The sequence below is a fragment of the Equus asinus genome, chromosome 21 (assembly GCF_041296235.1).
Source record: "Equus asinus isolate D_3611 breed Donkey chromosome 21, EquAss-T2T_v2, whole genome shotgun sequence".
In the NCBI taxonomy this organism is placed as follows: domain Eukaryota; kingdom Metazoa; phylum Chordata; class Mammalia; order Perissodactyla; family Equidae; genus Equus; species Equus asinus.
The window spans coordinates 50,188,518-50,208,313 of record NC_091810.1 but is presented as its reverse complement, the minus strand read 5'-3'; the positions used below and the strand labels follow the sequence as shown (position 1 = coordinate 50,208,313).

At 45.2% G+C, this 19,796-nt stretch overlaps 1 protein-coding gene across 7 annotated transcripts in view; it reads right to left on the bottom strand.

Annotated features, from left to right (window-relative positions):
- Positions 1-17,153: 17,153 nt before the first annotated feature.
- Positions 17,154-19,796, bottom strand: part of PLXNB1 (plexin B1) — a 29,594-nt gene continuing 26,951 nt past the window's right edge. For all 7 annotated transcript variants that reach the window (XM_044755438.2, XM_014826622.3, XM_044755439.2 and 4 more), the window contains exons 37-38: positions 19,185-19,259; positions 17,154-17,900 (exon numbers count right to left, since the gene is read on the bottom strand). In XM_044755438.2, the coding sequence (XP_044611373.1) occupies positions 17,796-17,900; positions 19,185-19,259 (180 nt within the window). In that variant the 3' untranslated portion in view covers positions 17,154-17,795. The remainder of the gene's footprint in view (positions 17,901-19,184; positions 19,260-19,796) is intronic.

The following is a 19,796-nucleotide window of genomic DNA, read 5'->3' as shown; positions in this document are numbered from 1 at the left end:
AGACAGATAATAAACTCTGAATCCCAAAGTTAAAATACACACATTTTAAGTACAAATGAATATTTCTAAATGTTGGGAATATTTTAGCTGTAGGTCAACTCAAATCACAAAAATTCAGAGTCATACATCCCATATTCTGTAACCACAATATAATTAGGCTAGAAATCAAAAAAGAAAAGAAAAAGTATGTTTAAGATTCTAAACTTCTCAATAACACACAGGTCAAATGGTAAGTTATAATGACAATTGAATTGCACTTAAAATTGAATAATAATGAAAGTATTACCTTAAAATTGTTGGATATAGCTAATACTTTGTGTGAGAAAATGTGTAGATTTAAATGATTGCATTTGGAAAGAAAGAAAAGATGGAAAATGGTAAGCTAAGCTTTTTGGTCAAGAGATTAGAAAAAAAGAACAAAATAATCCTGAAGAAAGTAGAAAGTATACAACAGGTAAGAACATAAATTAATGAGATAATAAGTCAAATTTATTTGAAAAATTTGCTGAAGAGCCCAGACTTGGGAAAGGCTGATTATAGAAACAATAGAGAAGTTATTTGTGTTCTTATATTAGGAAATGATAAGGTTCATCCTACAAATTGAGCAGAATTTAAAACCTGTAATATACTGATCTCCTTTATTCAAATGAATTTTAAAACCTTTGCCACAGGAAGTTGTTGCTGGATTGATTATGTTTAAGGACATCAAATCACTCTGATGATGACAAGCCATGTGTTTGTAAAGAGGAGGAGCATAATGTTAAATGTCAGGCAGGCATGGGGAAGGTTTTCGGGGTGTATGTTGGTGTAAACATTTATGGGTGTAAGATAGGAAGATGAGCCTCGGTGAGTTGGGGTCCTCAAGGCGGGGAAGCACAGTGTTCTGGATTTACCTTGAGGAATAGAAGAGGACCAGCAACAAAATACTAACTTTGAGTTTTTGATGCATGTCTGTCAATCAATATCAAGCCATAGGATCAAAGGTAAAGGGTTTTTACAAGGGTAAAATAAGAGGATGCATATAAAGAACATACGTGGTCTGTGGTAGCATCAATTGTTAGCTGTGGTTGATCAGACCTATTTGCTGGACCATGGAAAGAGGAGGTATATGGTTTCAAGAAATTATTACTTGATATTCCTGAAAAATTTTTCTTTGAGTGTTTCTTTAATTTCACGTGTTATTATTTTAATAATATCGAAGTACACTCCTCAGAAAGTCAAAAACCTTAGAAGAAAACATAGGGGTAAATCTTAGATCTGGCAATGGATTCTTAAATATGACACCAAAAGCACAAGCAACAAATGATTAAAAAAAAGATGAATTAGATTGCATCAAACTTAAAAACTTTTGTGCATGAAAGGACACTATCAAGAAAGTTAAAATATGACCTACAGAATGGGAGAAAATATTTATGTGAAATCATAGAAAATACATATATTGGTCTCTGCCCTGGTTCCTGGCAAATAGCTCCTAAATCCTTGTAATTTCCTAAGTGATATATAAAAAAAAAAAATAAGTAGTTTTGTTTTCTAACCCATAAGAGACTTATCTCTTTTTTTTTGCTACCAAAGATTCGCCCTGAGCTAACATCTGCTGCCAGTCTTCCTCTTTTCTTTTTCTTTCCTCCCCAAAGCCCCAGTACAGTTGCATATTCTAGTTGTCCTTAGAGTTGTCCTCTAAGTCCTTCTAGTTCTTCAGTGGGAGCCGCCATCACAGCCTGGCTACTGACAGGATGAGTGGTGTGGTTCTGCACCCAGGAACAGAACCCAGGCTGCTGAAGCAGAGCATGACGATCTTTAACCACCAGGCCATCAGGGCTGGCTCCAGAGGAGACTAATGTTAATAAGTAATTTTTTTTTATTCTTTTAATAGTCATCACACATATAGTTGATCTTACTTCCGCCGTTTTTTCCTTTTTAAATACTTTTTAATAATTCTTTTGTGCTTTTTTTCCTTAAATATTAGTGTTTTCTTTCCCTTCTGGTGTTTTTGAAGGATATGATGTTTTAAAATTGCACCAGCTACTTTGGAGTCATTTAATAATATGCTTTCATCTCTAATTCTCAAATGTAGTTATGAGTCAGTACCAGTCCTCTCCACACTAAAAACATGGATTTTCAAGAATTATAATATTTATCGTTGATTTATAACCACAGTGCCCACAGAAATTTAGACCTAATCTATGTTGGAATGAATGTATTGCCATTAAGTCCTATGAAACCACTGGCAGAGTCACACTCTCATGTGACTGTTCAGATGTTTACCTATATTGTATCTTGAGGTAGGTTTTCTAGGGTAGTATGTTTTCTGGCTTTTAGATTCTCTATAATATGGTCTTTGTATTACCTATACTCATAACAAGACCACTAAGCTGGATATGGAATTATCAAGACATACTTTCCCTAAAAAATCTAGAGACATGACTACATTGTCATTGAGTATCTAGGCAGTCATGCACTGCATAATGACATTTTGGTCAACAATGGGCCGCATTTATGACAGTGGTCCCATAATATTAGTCGCATATAGCCTACCTGTGTAGTGGGCTATGCCATCTAGGTTTGCATAAGTACACTCTATGATGTTTGCACAACGCCAAAGTCACCTAACAGCACATTTCTCAAAACGTATCCCCATCGTTAAGTGATACATGACTGTAGTTTCTGAGATTAATCCTTTAGGCAGTTTTTAATATTTTTGTAGCAAATCTGGTTCTTCTCCATGAAATCTTTTATACCTCTATACTAATCTTATGTACTTATTTGATATTGTCCCACAGTTTTCTGATACTCTGTTCTGCTTTATTCTCTCTTTGTGTTTTAACTTCAGGTAATTTCTATTGACTATCTTCAAATTCACTGATTCTATGCTCAGCTGTGAAAAGTCTACTGATAAATCCATTAAAGGTATTCTTCATCTCTGCTACCATTTTTGTTTCTAACATTTCCGTTTGACTCTTTATTTTAGTTTCCATCTGTCCGATGAAAATTCTCCCCTCCAGGGATGTAAGATAGAACGCAGGCACCCCTGGGCAGGTTACAAGGAAAATGGTAAGCTCAGGAAAGCCAGGTGTAAAGAGAAATTTCCAAGGTCAGGTGCAAACACAGAGATCATGCTGCTGACTGACCATGATCCAAGAGGGCATAATGCAAGGGTTTTAGGAGTTGAAGAGGGTGGAGGATGGAGTAAGAAAACATAAACATGACCCTATGTGGATTAAAATCTGGGAAATGGGGAGTTATTGGGTGTCCAATGCTTCTTGTGTTGCCTGATAAAATAAGAGAGAAACGGCATGATGAGAAAAGGCCTCTATGAATACAGAGAAAAAGCCAGGCTAGAAGACAAAGCTTATATTGGCAGGTGCTTCCTAACATGGAAGTCCAGAACAAGAGATTCACCCTTCAGTCCAGCAGACTCTGGTGGCAGGGGACAGACTGCCTCCAGTGGGGGTATTCCTATAGGTTTCAGAGCTAGAAAATTCGTGTTCTGTGTGTCAGCCTGACCCATAAGAAAAAGAGGAAGGGGTGGGCTGTGTGTGTGCTGGTTTTTCCCTCTGGACTTGCCAGTCATGTCAATATTCCCATGGGTGATGAGCTGGAGGGAGTCCAGAAGAACGACAGACAGTGGGGCTCCGACCACATGGAAGGAATACAAGCGCACCCTCCCAATCACCAGTACTCATGAGTGACAGTAAAGGAGCAGAGCAAGGAGAACAGTTAAAGCAGTGGCCAGATTTTACTAAAATATAAAGTTGATGGTCAAAGACTGATTAAAGTGAGAGACTAGACAAGATCTTTGAAGAGATGTGGAGATGGATGACCAGAAAGGTAGAATTCTAGAGGTAGAATTGCCTCTAGAGAGAGGAACAAATGCAAAAGGAGCCTAGGGCAGAGGGAGAAGAGAACCAACCAATCCAGGTTTGTGGACAGGGCTGGACGAATAGATGAGCACATAATGGTGAAGAGAAAGGGAGAAAGTTAAGCAAATGAAGAGTTACTATGATTTCCACCCTTTCTAGGCTTGGAAGATTACATAGGTTATGAAGATCAGAATTTCCACTGGGGAGAAAAAGTAAGGGATAAATTTGGAAGCTTAAAATGACACAAGGTAGGAGAAGCATCATTGTCTCCTTGGAGCTTCTTCATGACAATAGACGTTTTAAATTCTTTGATATTTCTATTGTGACCTCAATTATAAGTAAATAATTCTTTGAAAACTGAAATATAAAGGATAAGATAAAATGCTGTAGGAGAGGGCAGAAGCTCCTGGCCCCTCAACCCTCCCCAGTTCCTCTTCCCTCTGCAAACATGAAGAGACTCTAACATGTTTTGTCCCCTTCTGTGATGCTGACTTGGCCACGTTTGCTAACAGGGGAGTGATGGTTTGCTTAATGACCCAATACCTGGAACAGCCCCCTCGTGGGTTCCCTGCTGACAGTCCCAGAGAGGAGAAGCTGGAGGGACAGGCCCAGAGCAGCCTTGCTGGCTCTCCTCACCTCTCATTTGTTTCACACGAGCCTGGGGAGCCCACCAATCAGGACTATGTAGCGGTGGGAGCCAGATTTCTGTTCTAGGATGACAGGCTCCTCGTGGGTCCTTTAGTCTGGGTCTCTAACCACCTTAACGTTACTGGAGACATGCCCAAAGTGGGGGCAGAGCAAAGAAGTCTGGCTTAAGGTACTGAGCACCAGCCTGGCTCACAGCGGGGTGGAGACCAGTTTCCCTTTGCTCATTTTCTTATGTGTGCACAGAATTCAGGAGCCATACGTGAAGGGCGACTGGCAAGGAAGCATTCAGCTGTGATTTGCTTTCTTTACCAACACCCTCTAATCGCTCTCCAAGCAAAGCCTAACTTTGAACAGAGGCTCTGGTGTGAACAGAGAGCTAACCATAGGACAAGATGTTCTTATTGGTGAAATTCAGATAACATAAAATTAGACATTTTAAAGTGTACAGTTGAGATGCATTTAGTACATTCACAATGTTCACAATGTTGTGGGACCACCAATTCTTTCTAGTTCCAAAACTTTTTCATAGCCCCAAAAGAAAACTCCATACCCATTGAGCACTTACTCCCTGTTTCCCCCTCCTCCCAGCCCCTAGTCACCAGCAATCTTCTTTCTATCTTTATGGATTTACCTATTCTGGATATTTCATAAAAGTGGAATCACACGATATGCGACTTTTGTGTTTGGCTTCTTTCAATGAACATAATGTTTTTGAGGTTCATCCACATAGTAGCATGTAGCAGGACTTCATTCCTGTTTATGGCCGAGTAATATTCCCCTGTATGGAGATATCCATTCATCCATTACCAGATGTTTGGATTGTTTCACCTTTTGGCTATCATGAAGTGTTGCTACATGCCTAGGAGTGGAGTTGCTGGGTTTGGTCAGGATTTTTATTTATTTATTTTATTGTTACTCAGGAACTTATGCAATAAGTGACTGGTCCATTTTAGCTTCAGATAGAATGAGTCATTTAACCAAAGTTAAGTAAATTTAAACCGAAATCCTTGTTATTTCAGACTGGAATGATAATTATTGCCCACATCATGGTTTGAAGCCACCAAGCCCAGTTAGTCATAGAAAAAGTGGAACAAGTCAGACTCTCTGATTAATCATCAAATCTTAAATTCCAGAACACCCCATATGTTATATTTCCCTGTAACAAGAATGCCTAAATAAGTAAAGAATTAGAAATCTCTCTTATTTTTGATAATTATGTTGTAAACTCATTTCATATTCTTTATTAAGATTGGGATCTTTGTCATTTATATGTATTTCTTTTATAATGGGGAACTTAAAAAAATTGGGAAATCCCAGCTATAATTTATTTGCTCTAAGTGAAAGTTAATTTGAATTGTCAGCTAAGCTGTCTTGTTAATTTAACAAGAGCTAAGGTTTTCCTGTCTGCTCTGGTGCTGCTGCAGGTATTAAGAGAGGGGAAGAGACCCCTGGTTCTTTATGTAATGCAACAAAACTCAGATTTAATCATCAATCTATTTAATATTATACTGAATTACAAAATAGCACATTTAGATGTCTTATTCTTCAAAGAATTTATATCAGGTAATATTTATTGTGTCTTCAAATTCTAATTTTACTTCTATTGATGAGTAAAAGCACAATCTTCTACCTTCAAGCAGTCTTAGAAAACACAGCTCTGGGGCTGGCCCAGTGGTACAGCAGTTAAGTGCGCGCATTCCGATTCTGGGTGGCCCAGGGTTCACTGGTTCGGATCCCGGGTGTGGACACAGCACAGCTTGGCATGCTATGCTGTGGTAGGCATCCCACATATAAAGTAAAGGAAGATGGGCATGGATGTTAGCTCAGGGCCAGTCTTCCTCAGCAAAAAGAGGAGGATTGGCAGATGTTAGCTCAGGGCTAATCTTCCTCAGAAAAAAAGAAGGAAAGAAAGAAAGAAAGAAAACAAGGCTCTATGGAATTAAGGGATCAGGATATTGAGAGAGACTTTGTCCATTAAAATATCCTTGAGCAGGAGCTTGCTTTGCAGGAGGAGTCTCCTCCCCACAGAATCCTTAGACGAGCAGAAAGACTTGGAGCGATATCCATCAATTAACTATTTTTGAGTTCTTCATCTTGTAATTTGCTGATAATTCTAATTTACTGTAGACAGTTTACTTTGTCCTTTGGCATTTTTTTCCTTTTAAGGTAAGAAAGTGTCTCTCATTATACAAGATGAGAAGGAGATTCTCTAACTACTATTTGCTTCACTGGTCATTGTTTACCTCTTATTTCTGGAATGTACCTTGAAATCCTGTGTGAGGTAAGCAGTTTACAGAAATAACACCTATCCCACCCCCATATCAATTTGGTTACACCATATAAAAATGACAGATGGGGCCAGAATGGGGAAAATATTTGTAGCGTATACAACTGAGAATGTATTGATAGCTGGAGTATTTAAGGAATTACTACAAGCCTTTAGGTAATAGATAGGAAATCTGAAAGAGAGACAGACTGATTTGGGGTGGGTTGTTCACATGAGGAAATTCCTTGGTGTAAAAATGCCCATTTTTTAGGTATGCCCATGAAGAAATGCCCAGCTTCACTAGTAATCAGAAAATACGTGAAAAAATAAAGAGTGAGATACTACTATATGCACATGATGTTGGCAAAAACCATAGCGCCAGATAGAATCAAGGACTGATGAGGTGTGGGGAACGGCCACACTCTGCTGAAGGCCTGTAAGTGATGCGTGGATTCCAGGGGGCAGTTGAGAGGTCTTGGTGAAATTTAGCAGTGAGCACACGCCGTCTGACTCACCAGTCCCACTGGGGGCCGTGTGCTCAGAGAGACGCGCACACAGCACAGTAGGAAGACGTGTGAGGGTGTACATCAGACACCAGGGGCAAGTAAAGCGGGACCTGTGAAAAGAGGGGCATTGCACAGCTACGTACCTTAATTATAAAGATCTCAAGAGCATAACCCTAAGTGAAAACATCAGACCACAGCATAAAATATTGCATATTACAAGAGAGGAATGAGGGCTGGGAGGTACAGGGACCCACAGGCCTGTCCTCACAGGTATTCACACGTCCTCCTGGAAGACCGGGGTTGGGGGACGGGTAGGAAGTACTGTCCACAAAAGATAGGACAAATCTATTTTGTGATGTGTCCTGTCACTATTTAGAGGATATTCATTTCCTTCCTTCCAAATTATGAATACTACATTTACTCTCTATTAATTGCTATCATTGTTATTGTTTGGTCTGTTTTTGAGCTCTCAGTTCTCAGCTACTGAATAATCTCTTAGTGAGCCAATATCATACAACTTTATTTATTATTGTCTTAAGATATGTTTAAATATCTGGCAGAATTACTTATTTTCAATATCTCTATAACAATATTATTTCAGATGACATGAATTTTAGAACATTTATAAGTTTCTCTCTACCAATATATAATATTTGTGATTACAACTGTAATTCATAAAACTTATAAATTAATGTAAGAGTAAATGATCTTTACAGAGTACATATCTCTATTTATATAAAACTTCACTAATACAAATTTCCATAGTACTATAAGTTTTCTCTTGTACATTTTGAACATTTTCTGTTAAGAATAAGGAAATATTAAATAGGGTAAAATAGCAAAGAAAAAAAAGAAACGAGGAAAGAGAAAACTTTGAGAAGGGCCAAGTATAAAAATGAAGCGGGTAGAGAAAAGTAGATACACAAGACACAGGCGCTGGTCCACATAAAGCTTTGTAATCTTGAGCGTCTGTCCCCTCGCCTGCCTTGGCACCTTCCACACTATGTTGAGATTTGCTATTTACTCTCCAGCTCTGGCCACTCAGGTGGAAGCCCTGTGAAGCAGAGCTGTTTCTGAGCCTGCAGGGTCTGTCTCATAGGAAGAGCTCAACGCACTCTTGTCAAACGAGTAAGTGAGAGAGTGGAAGGATAACTGGAGCAGTTAGCAGCAGAGTCACAGAGAGAGAGCGCACAAAGTCAAATGTCAGAAAACGAGCCAGAAAAGGGGGACGCGTGGCACAGGGAGCATCCAGAGTGGAGAGATGGCTAAGGAAGGGAAGCTAGGGGCGTGTGTGAGGAGAGCAAACATAGGCATCCCAGAGGAACTGATTTCTACACAGTGGAGAGGAAAGGCAACAGGGAGTGAGGCAACTGTGGCCAAGAGTAAAAGCAAAGCAGCTTCTGTTTTTCCGAGAGGACTATCGTTCTGCTTTGGCACTGTTCGTGTCTGCTCAAGATTCCGAATAACTTGATTTGGGGAGAGAAGAACCTCACCAAACTTTTTTTGGCAGTTGATGTTTAATGCTTTTAGATCGTTTATTTGGCAGAGTTGGTAGCATGATTAATATACTATTTTTGGAGGATAAGCATGGACAATATGAGAATCTTTTAAGTTTGGATGCATTTGACTCCTTTTAAAAACTGCCCTTTAGAGTAAATCAAAGGGGAACAGGAGGTTAAAAACGCAAATTCGAATGTGTAGCCCCAGAACCAAACCTTAAGAACGGATAGTAACGGTATGTTCCATTGGCTGGGTGCCCATTGAAATTTATAAGAATTCCAGAAGACAGTGAGTATGGGCAGGTCTGTTAAGACAGTAGGGTCCTCTGACCTAGGGGGCCCAGAGACCCTAAGACCCATTTAGAGTGCCGATGAGGTGAAAACTTGTTATAATGACACTAAGATATTACTTGGCCTTTTTTACCTTTCTCAAGTAAACAGTGGATTTTCTAACTACATAACTGAATGGAAAGCAGAAGCTCATGAGAACTTAGGTGTCTTTTATTGAAGAAATCCAAGTCAGTTTCTAATGTATTTATGAATTATAATAAAGATGATTATGCATAAAAAATAAATAAAAATTAAAGCAAAGCAGGAGTAAAAGGTAAATAAGAAGGAGGAGTTAATTCAAAGAAATAGAGGTGGGAAACGAATTCTGCAATAGAAAATGTGCTATGATAAGATGAGAGAAGAGAAAGGAAATTAAAACACTAGAACAGCATCAGAAAAGGAATGTGAGAGGAAGCAGGTTGTCAAGTGGGAGCGTCTGGGACCCACAAAGACAGCAGAGGAGAGCGAGGCAGAAGTAAGGAAACCAGGCCAATAGATGGAGACGGAGGGATGAACAGATGGGCAGCAGAGCAAGGAAAAGAAACTTTAAAGAAGAGAGAGATGTGCACCAGCTGGCACGGCAGTAATGGATTAAATGGACCTAAATGACATTAAAGAGAGGAGACGAGAAGTGAGAAGAGGAACATGAAATTGTAGCTCCATAACCTCTAAGCATAGAAAAAGCTGGAAATGAGAGGACAGAGTAACATGAGTATAGAGCATAAGATAACATAAGTGAAAAGCCACAATGATGAGAATACGGGAGGACAGAGAGCAGGCTGAGGGGAAGGACAGAGGAGTGGAAGACAGAAGGGAGCTGAGCCATAAGGAACAATGTCCGGCAGAGGCAGTAGGGGCAACTGCACTGCGAGCGGGCTGTCGCAGGCGCTGCTCAGGCAATTTGCAGGCATTGGGTGACTCCACCCTTCAGAGGCAGTCTTGCAGAGGAGAGGCTAAGGGGCCACCTGCCCGGGGTCCACACCTGGTCCGAGACAGAGCAGGTTGACTTGGGGAGGCTGGCACTGGCAACAGTGACCAAATGGCTATACAATCCCTCAAAAACAGACTAGAAAAATTGGAATAAATAGAGGTCAGAGAACAAAAATGGAACAGTTTATAAAATTTTGAGGGTAAAATGCCTTTTAAAAAAGAGGACAGGAAGGAAAGAGAATAAAAAATGCAATGGACTTAGGGGGCTGGCCTGGTGGCATAGTGGTTAAGTTCGCACACCCCACTTCAGTGGCTCGCAGTTCTCAGGTTCAGATCCTAGTCACAGACCTACATCCCACTCATGAAGCCACGCTGTGGCAGCATCCCCCATACAAAATAGAGGAAGACTGGCACAGATGTTAGCTCAGGGCAAATCTTCCTCACCAAAAAAAAATAATAATAATAATAAATAAATAAATAAATATATATATATATATATATATATATGCATGCAATGGACTTAATAGGAAAAAAGAATGAGTAAGAAAAGGAAGTATGAGAGAATAAAAACAGAAATGGGTAAAGAAGAGAAAGAAATGAAAAGAGACTAATGAGAAAAATAGAAAGCAAGATGACAAATGAGAAAGATGACAGAGAATACTCAAATAGAAAAAAAAATGAAGAGACACTTTTCAAAAGCTGTTGGAAGAGAAATGAGAAAAGGGGCTTCCCCAGAAGTATGTCCCCGTTGCTCCCAGCTCGGATCTGACACAAGGGACTCACCTGGCTGGTGTTGCAGCGATGATACTGACTGACAGGCTGTGGGGGGTGATGCAGGCTCCAGAGTTACAGGGGACAGGTGGGTGACCTTGTCCCACATGGGATGTGATTATTGTGTCACCCAAACCAGATCTGAGCAGATCAGGGTGGAGTCTCCAAGAATCAGCCTACTGAGTGCATTGTGACAATTATACATAGAAGCAAAGCACACCCTGGGGACACCAACTGTTCCAGATGTGGATGTTGTGTTAATGAAAGCTCTGTGACATAAACTCAGGATTTAACTCTATTCTGTTGAAGCAATAAGTTACAAGTCAACTTGATGAAATACAATGTAAAATTTTAAAGAATGATTAGCTAAGTTACAAAAATGTATGAACTATTTAAAGCAAATGAAATAAAGTAGATTCTAAAATGGCATTTAGATTTCTACCACAATTATTTAAGAGAATATTCGCGTATGAGGATAATCACTGAGAAAAATGTAAAAAAGAGAGTCATATTTCTGTAGGCAATCCATAATTTTGTCCACTTAAAATTTTTCTTTAATGATACTGTATTTTTAATTAAAAGAAATAATGGAGATACATAAATTAATTCAAATAAATGTATATAATACTAGAACCCTGCTTTCAGGAGAATTAATATTTTCCTTTATGACTGCTGGAAATCTCTAATTCAGAAGATTAGGGATTTCTTGGATTAACTGACAGAAACTTAATACTGAAGGTAAAATGAAATATTTAAAATTATCATTTTAAAGGCAGTAAAATATGTTAATCTAGAAACTAAAATGTTTACTTGGGTTACAATGATTTCTGAGGCAAAAAGGAAACTGGAGAAAATACTGCACGCCCTGATAGAAGGGACGCACACTCGTTCAATCAGAAGCCCAGCTTTTTACTACAATTTGATAATTTCTTAAAGGAAATTATCACTTAAGAATTTACACAATGGATATTGAAAAATATTCAAATAGACTTTTAAGGCAAGACGTATTACTAGAAATAAAAAGGAAATTTTCATAATGATGAAAGGATCAAAACACAAAGATATAAGAATCCTAAATATTTATGACTCACTTCAAATATAGGAACCAACAGTTGACAGAATTAAAAGGAGAAATGAGCAAAGCCATTCTCCAGTGGCTTTTCGAGACGGGGAGCAGACAGGAAACCAAAGGACTGAATGAGGTACAGGGAGACTGGGGCAGGAGGGAGCAAGAAGCAAAGAAGGACCCGAGTGTGGCTGGGACCCCAAGGGACCCAGGGGCCTGGTCCAATAATGGAGCCAAGGACACAGAGGGGCCCAGGAGGTTGAACGCCACCTCGAGGAAAGGGGCCGGAGCGGGAGGTCAGACCTGGGTAGCATGGAGCAGCAGGAGCCCAAGGGTCCATCTGGGAGTCAGGAGACCTGGGTTCTAGTGCCACTTGCTGTGTGGTCTTGAGCAAGTCACTCCCTCTGGATTGGTTTGATGAAAAGAATAAGAACAATGAGAAGTTTTCATATATTGAGGTATATGGGAAAGCCATTCTAGTTTAAATCTGATTTGGCCTAGAACTTGTTTTTCCCAGAGCGGCCTGACTTGTGGCCCACCAAACACGTGTCGTACATCTGCTTCAAACATTTTCCCAAAGCAAAGAATACACTCTTTAAAGATAGGGATGAATATCTCCCTCTCTCTGACATCAATACCAGCACATATTTGAAGATCAGCTTTTCTTCCCAGGGAACTGAGGTCAAGCTGATCTGCTGTGCACGTGCTAAACTGCAGCAAAACATCTCCTTGCGACTTTGGGAAAAAACTGTATTCCTGTCATGCTTGCTGTATGTTTTTTGTCCTGAAACTGTACATAACCAAGCACTTCTCTGGAGTGCCCTTTTTCCTGGTGGAGATAGCACTTCCGGGCTAGTCCTCAGCATTGGCTCTATAAATATCACTCTATCTTTCTTTCTGTCGATTGGTTATTATTTGTGTTGACAGGTTCAACCTCCCCCAGGGAAGAGGCATCCTCTCTGCCCTCCCCAAGCCTGGCCCCTACCGCTGGACAACGCCAGAGCAGCACCTTTCACTTGCAGGGGTAGAGGTGGGGTGCCAGCAAGCCAGAGGGCAAAGCCAGGGCCTTCCCCACCACTTGGAGCCTGCACCTCCCTCTGCAGCAGGGAAAATCCAGGCAGTGACCCCAGGCCTGAGGGGAGGTGGGGAGAAACCTCTCAGGCTGCAGTTGCCCAGGGATAGGCAGGTGGTAGGACAGGGACTCGCTGTCCCGTTGGATTCACAAACTTGAGTCAGGGTGAAGAGGCCCTTGTGATGGAACACTTCCCTGTGCCGTACACGGCGAAGCGCCGGGGCCCAGGGGACCCGGGACTGCTGGTTCCTCATCTGTGCCCCTCCAGGGGCTCACACTGCCTCTTCCCAGGAGAAGCCAAGGCAAGCTGGGCGCCCTGCTGCGGTTCACCCTCTCCTCTTTCCTGGCCTCCTCCACCGAGGCCTCCACTGGGCCGGGCCTGGCCCCTGGAGCATGGAGGGCCAGCTCTTGCCCCAAAGGCTCCTGTAGCCCTGAGGGTTTCCAGGGGCCTGCCTTCTCCAGTGAGTTTTCACAGGATGCCCCCTCTGGAAAGGTGCTCAGGGGCTCATATCTTATAGAAGAGCAATCTGAGGCTCAGGAAAGAGACGACTGTCCCAAGGTGGTCAGTGCCAGGGCCAGACCACAGGCTAGTTCTCGACCTCCAAGTCCATGGCGCTTTCCACCAGGGCATCTTTCCTCAGGGTCAGAGTTTCTGCCCGCCCCGAGCCCCACATACACATACCCCCCAAATACACACATACACACACACACAAGTGCAAACACACAAACGCACACAAATACAATGAGCTCTGCTGCCTGGAGTCCAGGTCAGCAACCTGAGCTGGGAGCAGGTGAGAGGGGCCCTCTCTGCCTGGGGGGTTTGGAAGTGCCGCACACATTTCAGTGGGTGGGAGGAATGTGGATGGCCTGGCCTCCTGCATCTCTGGGGTGGCTCTGTGCCCTGCCCTAGCTGAATTCTGCCTAAGATGGAGCCGTAGACACGGAACACGTCTTCCACAGCCTGAAGCTTGGTGTCTTTCTTGGGTCCTTATTTGCACAGCCAGCATCCCACCCAGCCTGGAGAGGCCAGGAAGTCTAATCAACCCCAAGGAGTTGAGGTTTCTGAGGTCCAGGTAGACTACGCAGCACCTCCCAAGGGGCACCAGGGCATGGGGTGTGGTGGAAAATCCCTGGGAACTGGGAGACCCGGAACCAAGCCCTGCTTATGGCAGTAACCCTGTGGCCTTGAATGACAAAGCACCTGTCATGTGCTTCCCAGGGCAGTAGGTGGTCGTGCTGGGTGTGCTGTTTGCCCGCCAGGCCCCTCCCGCCTGCTGTCCCACCCTGTTCCGCACTCAGGAGCTGATACTCCCCCACCCCTGACCAGTCACTCACCGTTACACCACCTCGACTACCTCCTTAGACATATCTCACATCTAAAACCAGAACTCAGGTTAGAGACAAGGTAAGATTACCCACTAAGCCCGAGGACCACTGAATTTCAAATCATTCCTCATTGTTTTCACGTCCTCAAGAGCTCCAGCCATAGAAACATCAACAGCTACTTCTGATAAATTCCACACTGTGGCCAGAAGATGGCAGTACGCCACCATCCCAACTCACCGGCAGTCCAGGTGGCTGGCCGGGAGCTTCACACTCCTGGACCAGCAGGGTTTTCTTTACGGCTTGCCCTGGACAGTCCACAGATGATTCTGTTTCAAGTGCACATACCAGCCAGGTAATCCAAACACTTATAAATAAAACCCCAAAATTGCACTCAAGGAATAAATTCCTTTCAAAACATAACGACATTCTTGTCTTAGATTTCTGATAGACATTTGGAATTGGATAAACTATCATCCTTAATTAGGATAGAACACTTCTTTTTTTTTTTTGCTTTTTTTTTGTCCCCAAATCCCCCCCAGTACATAGTTGTATATTTTAGTTGTGGATCCTTCTAGTTGTGGCATGTGGGACGCCGCCTCAACATGGCCTGACAAGCGGTGCCACGTCTGCTCCCAGGATCCAAACCGGCAAAACCCTGGGCCGCCAAAGAGGAGGGCGCGAACTTAACCACTCAGCCACGGGCCCAGCCTCAGGACAGAACACTTTTAAATAGAGACCCATGAAGCATCACCAGTCAGCTAAACCAGATGGTCTAGGTCTGAATTTGTTCTTGAATGTGTTATCCTAAGGAAAGCCTGGGATGGGGGGGGTGAAAAGGTACCTGAGGCACAAGTGTCAGCAGTGAGCGGCACCCAACAGAGAAGCCTGGGGCAGCCATCTGTCAGCACTACACTGGCCAGTAGGAATGGAGTCCTGCCCGTTCCCAAGGTTTCGAGTGGCTTCCAGGATGATCCCAACATTTATCACCACAAATTCAGCTGTTACATTCATTAGTGCGATTCTTTAAATATCAAAAATATTAACAAAAATATAGAACTCTCAGAAATTCTGTCTGAAGTTACTCCAATATTTAAACTGGTGAAAGTTCTTTTAATAAAGCACTTCACTCCCTAAACCCCTTAAGACAGCCCCCGTGATAATGAGAAACAAAGTCCTTTGCATACTAACATGTTTGAGGGAAACACAGCAATGAGGGCACACTTTTGCAATCTCAAGCAGAAAAATTAGGAAGAGATTGATCAAACTGAATGACAAATGTCCTACACTCATTGTGGCCAAGAGCCCGTGAGCACCCCCAAAGTCCTGCCAGTGGTGGCTCTCCATCCTCAGCTGTGGTGTTGGAGTGAGGACTTAGAGGTTCCTAGTCATCACGGTAGGTTTTCATTCTCCATATCCTTTATTAGAACAATGTTCTGGGAGGCTGAGATGTGAACATGAATGACTCGGAGCACGTTCAATGCTCAGCCCTCTCAGACATGCAGGTACGTCATTTCCCTCTCCCCGGAGCCCTCACCTGCCCCATTACAGGCCTCCTCGAACCAGCAGCAGCCTGAGCCTGGACCAGAGTCATGGGCCTGTCATGAGCCCTGTGGTGTTGACCAAGTCTGCCTCCCTCTCTGTGCCTGCTTGAAGTCCACTCCAGACTGAGTTCCCCATCAGCTCTGCTCCCTGAGACTGTCACGATGGGGGATCGACTCTGTGGTTTGGCTTGAGCAGCCAAGGAGGGAGTCCGAACCACTCTGGTCACATAGAAACTTGAGTGGAGCATCCATTTGCAGGACTAAAGCTCACGTGCTCTCAAAGGATGGCACCTGACTGCTGATCTGTCTCTGACTGTGGCCCAGACATCAGGCAGAAATGGGGAGGGAAGGACATTAGAGCAAGGAATAGCAGCTGTGACTACAGCAGGCATGAACAGACCAACAGGGCTCCTGCTGTCTTAGGGACAAGGACTTTGGGATGGCTTTATTTAGGGCCAATAAGAGGGAGGGAAGAGGAATCATTCTGCCTGGAATCATATCAGCCTCTGTCTCTTCAAAGCCTCAATGAGATCCCTCAGTAGGGGGCAGGGCCTCTGTGTCAGAGTGGAAGGGAGGCTGTGGGGGTTTCTGGGCTATGGGGAGTAAGCAGAGCCAAGGGGGTGAGCCTTGTGAAGACCCTGAAGGGGCCTGGGCTCACCTCTGTTTGGCAGGCTGGCCTCCTGCTGAGGCCATGGGTGGTCTCAGTCAAGGGGGCATCAATCCCCAGCCCTACAGAGCCAGCCAGTAACATGAGACCCAGCTAAGACAGTCTCAAATCTCATCTCCAGCCAGAAATCAGGAAAACCACACAAGGTGGCCTTCACATGGGCAGACAGTTGGGCTGGGAGCCCCCACCCAAGATGTCTTGACTTAGAAAACAACGCAGTAACCAGAAGCCTCTTAGAATATCCCAGGCTAGAGGGGTCTAGGGAGTCCAGAAAGAGGACTGGAAAATGGTCCCAAGATCCACACTGCCTAGAGTTGACTGCAATGCCATCCCATCCCAGAAGTTCCTTCCAAAACAAATGGAGAAGTCAGAACCCTCAAGTTGCAGATAAGGCAGGCCCCTTGAAGAGACAGTAGACCCCTCTACCTCTGCTGAGACCTCCAGCCCTGTCCTGGATGGGGTTCTTGCTTCCTTCACAAAAGCTCTGACCCCAGCAAGCCGGGCCCAGGAGCCAAGGAGAGCCCAGCCAGCCCTGCAGTCTAGGGCATTACATGGGGGCCAGGAGACGTCCCAAGGGTGCAGATCCCACCTCCTCCTGGTGCCTGCCAGGCACAGCTGCCACCCTTACCCTAAGGGAGGGACTGAGCCGAGTCCACATACCAGACGCCATGCAGTGTGTTATCCTTTAATGAAGAGCTGGGTCAGTGGGGCCACCACTCTCCCCACGGCCCCCCTGCACCAGATGCCCCTCACCACTGCTGCCTCTGAGGCAAGGTGGTCCTGAGGCACCCAGCCCTGCTGAGGGGTCAGTTTGCAGTGGCCTAGGAAAGGCGTTCATCTCTCGGACCTAGGAACGTGGCAGCAGCAAGGCCAGAGGCAGCTAACATGAGGTCAGGGATGATGGAGGAGGACAGGTCAGGAGGTAGGGGCCCTCCTTCCTCTCTGAATCCCAGTGGGATAAAGGCCAGTGTTCAAGAGCAGTACAGTCTCCCCAGGGGCTGGAGGCTCTTCCAGCCACTCTCTGGAAGCCCTTAGTCCCTGACTCCCCGCAGACTGACGTCACACAGAAAATAGCCCACAAGGTCACTGGGCTCGGGGAGCAGGCTGGGCACCACCCCATCAGCCTCAAGGCCCCAGACCCGTGAGGTGGGTCCAGCAGGGCCCAGGCCAGAGCCACCAGGAGGCTGGGAGCCACCTTCCACTAACTCTGCTTGTCAGGCACTACAGGCATCTAAGAAGGTGGTCTCTCCCTCGCGGTTCCAGGGCTGCCCAGGGAGGGTTGAGGCAACAGCAGGCCGGGGCTTGCCAAGTCCCTACAGATCCGTGACCTTGTTTTCCACAGCAGCTGCGATCTGCTGGAGCCGATAGCCCAGCTGCATCTTCTGGGCAGTGCCGTCCTCCTCTAGGGCAGTGATGATCTGAAACACAGAACCCCACATCGTCAGGGAGAAATGGCCAGCTGACATGTCTGCCTTTATGCAGACTCAACAGGCCTCCTCAGATACCGCAGCACAATTGGGGGTACCACCTCACTTACTTCCTGTGTGACCCCAGGGCCTTGCCAGGGGAGGGAATAACAATAGCAAAGCTGCCATGGGGTTGTGAGGATTAGTGAGGTAGGGAATGAAGTACTTTACTCAGTCCTAGCATTCATGGTAACAAACATCCACCTCCCCTGGCAAGATTGTTTTGAGTAGAGGCCAGCCTCACCCACCATGCTGGCCTTCTCCCCACAAACCCCCTAGAAGCTCTGCTCCAGCATCCGGGCTCCCCCACCCACAGGCAACAAGCATTTCCTGAATTCCTATATGCCAGGGGCTGGGCAAGGAGCAAGAACCCAACAATGACAGGTCAGACGTGATCTGTGCCCTCGTGGGGCTCACTGGTAGCGGACATATTCTAACTAAACATGAACAACTACATAACCACAAATGGGGGCTGCCACAGAGGGAACGGTTGGGAACCGGGAGGGGATCGCCCGCCATGTCTCCAGAGGGTATGCAATGCATCACACACCCCTGCCAAGCCCACAGCATTCAGGGCAAGGCCGCAGAGCCTGGACCTCACACTTGTGCATCACTCGTTTGTTAAATGACTGTCCTCACTCCAGGCCTGGGCCACAGGCAGGCTCCTCATCTCAAAGGAGCAGCAGCCACGTGGCAGGTGGAAGCAAATGTCTGATGTGGCAGGCATTCAGGAGGTTGACCAGTGGGTGCTCTGTTCTTGAGGCCCAGCCCAGATATCTCCTAGAAAGCCCCCTCACTGGCTCCGTTGTGCCCTCAGCTACCCCTGGCCCTGTGCCTGGACTCTCCTCTGGACCAGCACCCACAGACACGGCCATGCACAGCACACTACCACCCAGGAACTCAGGTAGGGATCTGAGCCAGGGCAAGGTTGGGCAGAGATGGCAGTTGTGTGTCCCCCCCCCCAGCACTTCCTGTACACCATCTCCAGGCCCTGGCAGATCCCCAGCTGCCCCCACCATCGTGCCAAGGAGCCCTGCTGAGAAGCCTGGATGGGGAGGGTGGGGACAGGTAAGAGCACAGCTAGTACCTGGAAGCACGCCTGGAAAAGGCCACCAGAGCCCAGGGCCCAGCCCCTCCCCTACTCTGTGCCCGGGGAAACCTGAAGGCCCCACTCCAGTTACAGGGCCAGATGCCCTCTCACACCCATCTCCCTGGCCACCCTAGGGTTCTGCCCACCTGGTCGTAGTATTTGTTGATATACTTGTAGAGTTCGTGCAGGGCCACTCGCGCCCCAAGGTCTCCAGAGTAGTTCTAGGGAGGACAGAGGAGAGGTGACAGATGAGGGGTGCTGCCAGACACCTGAGGAGGCCCAGGACCCAGGGAAAGGGGAGTGGGAGAGGGGTTCTGGGAGGTGGAGGAAGGGACAGGCCTGCAGTAGGAAGCAGAGCCCTCTACAGACCAAGGTCCCAGGTCTGCAGTTTTAGTAGGGCCTGAGGTTTCCACTGGGGCCCTGCCTCTCTCCCCTTCGAGGCTCCAGGTGGGACCCTCTGTCATCCCAGGTGACTGCAGAGCCAAGCACGACAGATTCTGTTCATAGGCTGCGACCCAGGGTAGTTCTGCTCTGATCTCCCTCAAGTCTTTCCTGGGTCACATCCAGACCTCTCCATAGGGACATCTGAGCCTTGTCAGGACTGTGGAGTTGACATCACCTAACTTATGGAGCTTTTCTGGGGATCAAATGAGAAGATAATCAAGGCACCCCACACCCAGCAACACCTAAAATCACGGCTGCTATTATTGTGGACACGACCATCATCATTGTTGTTTCAGAAACATTCTTTCTAGTTC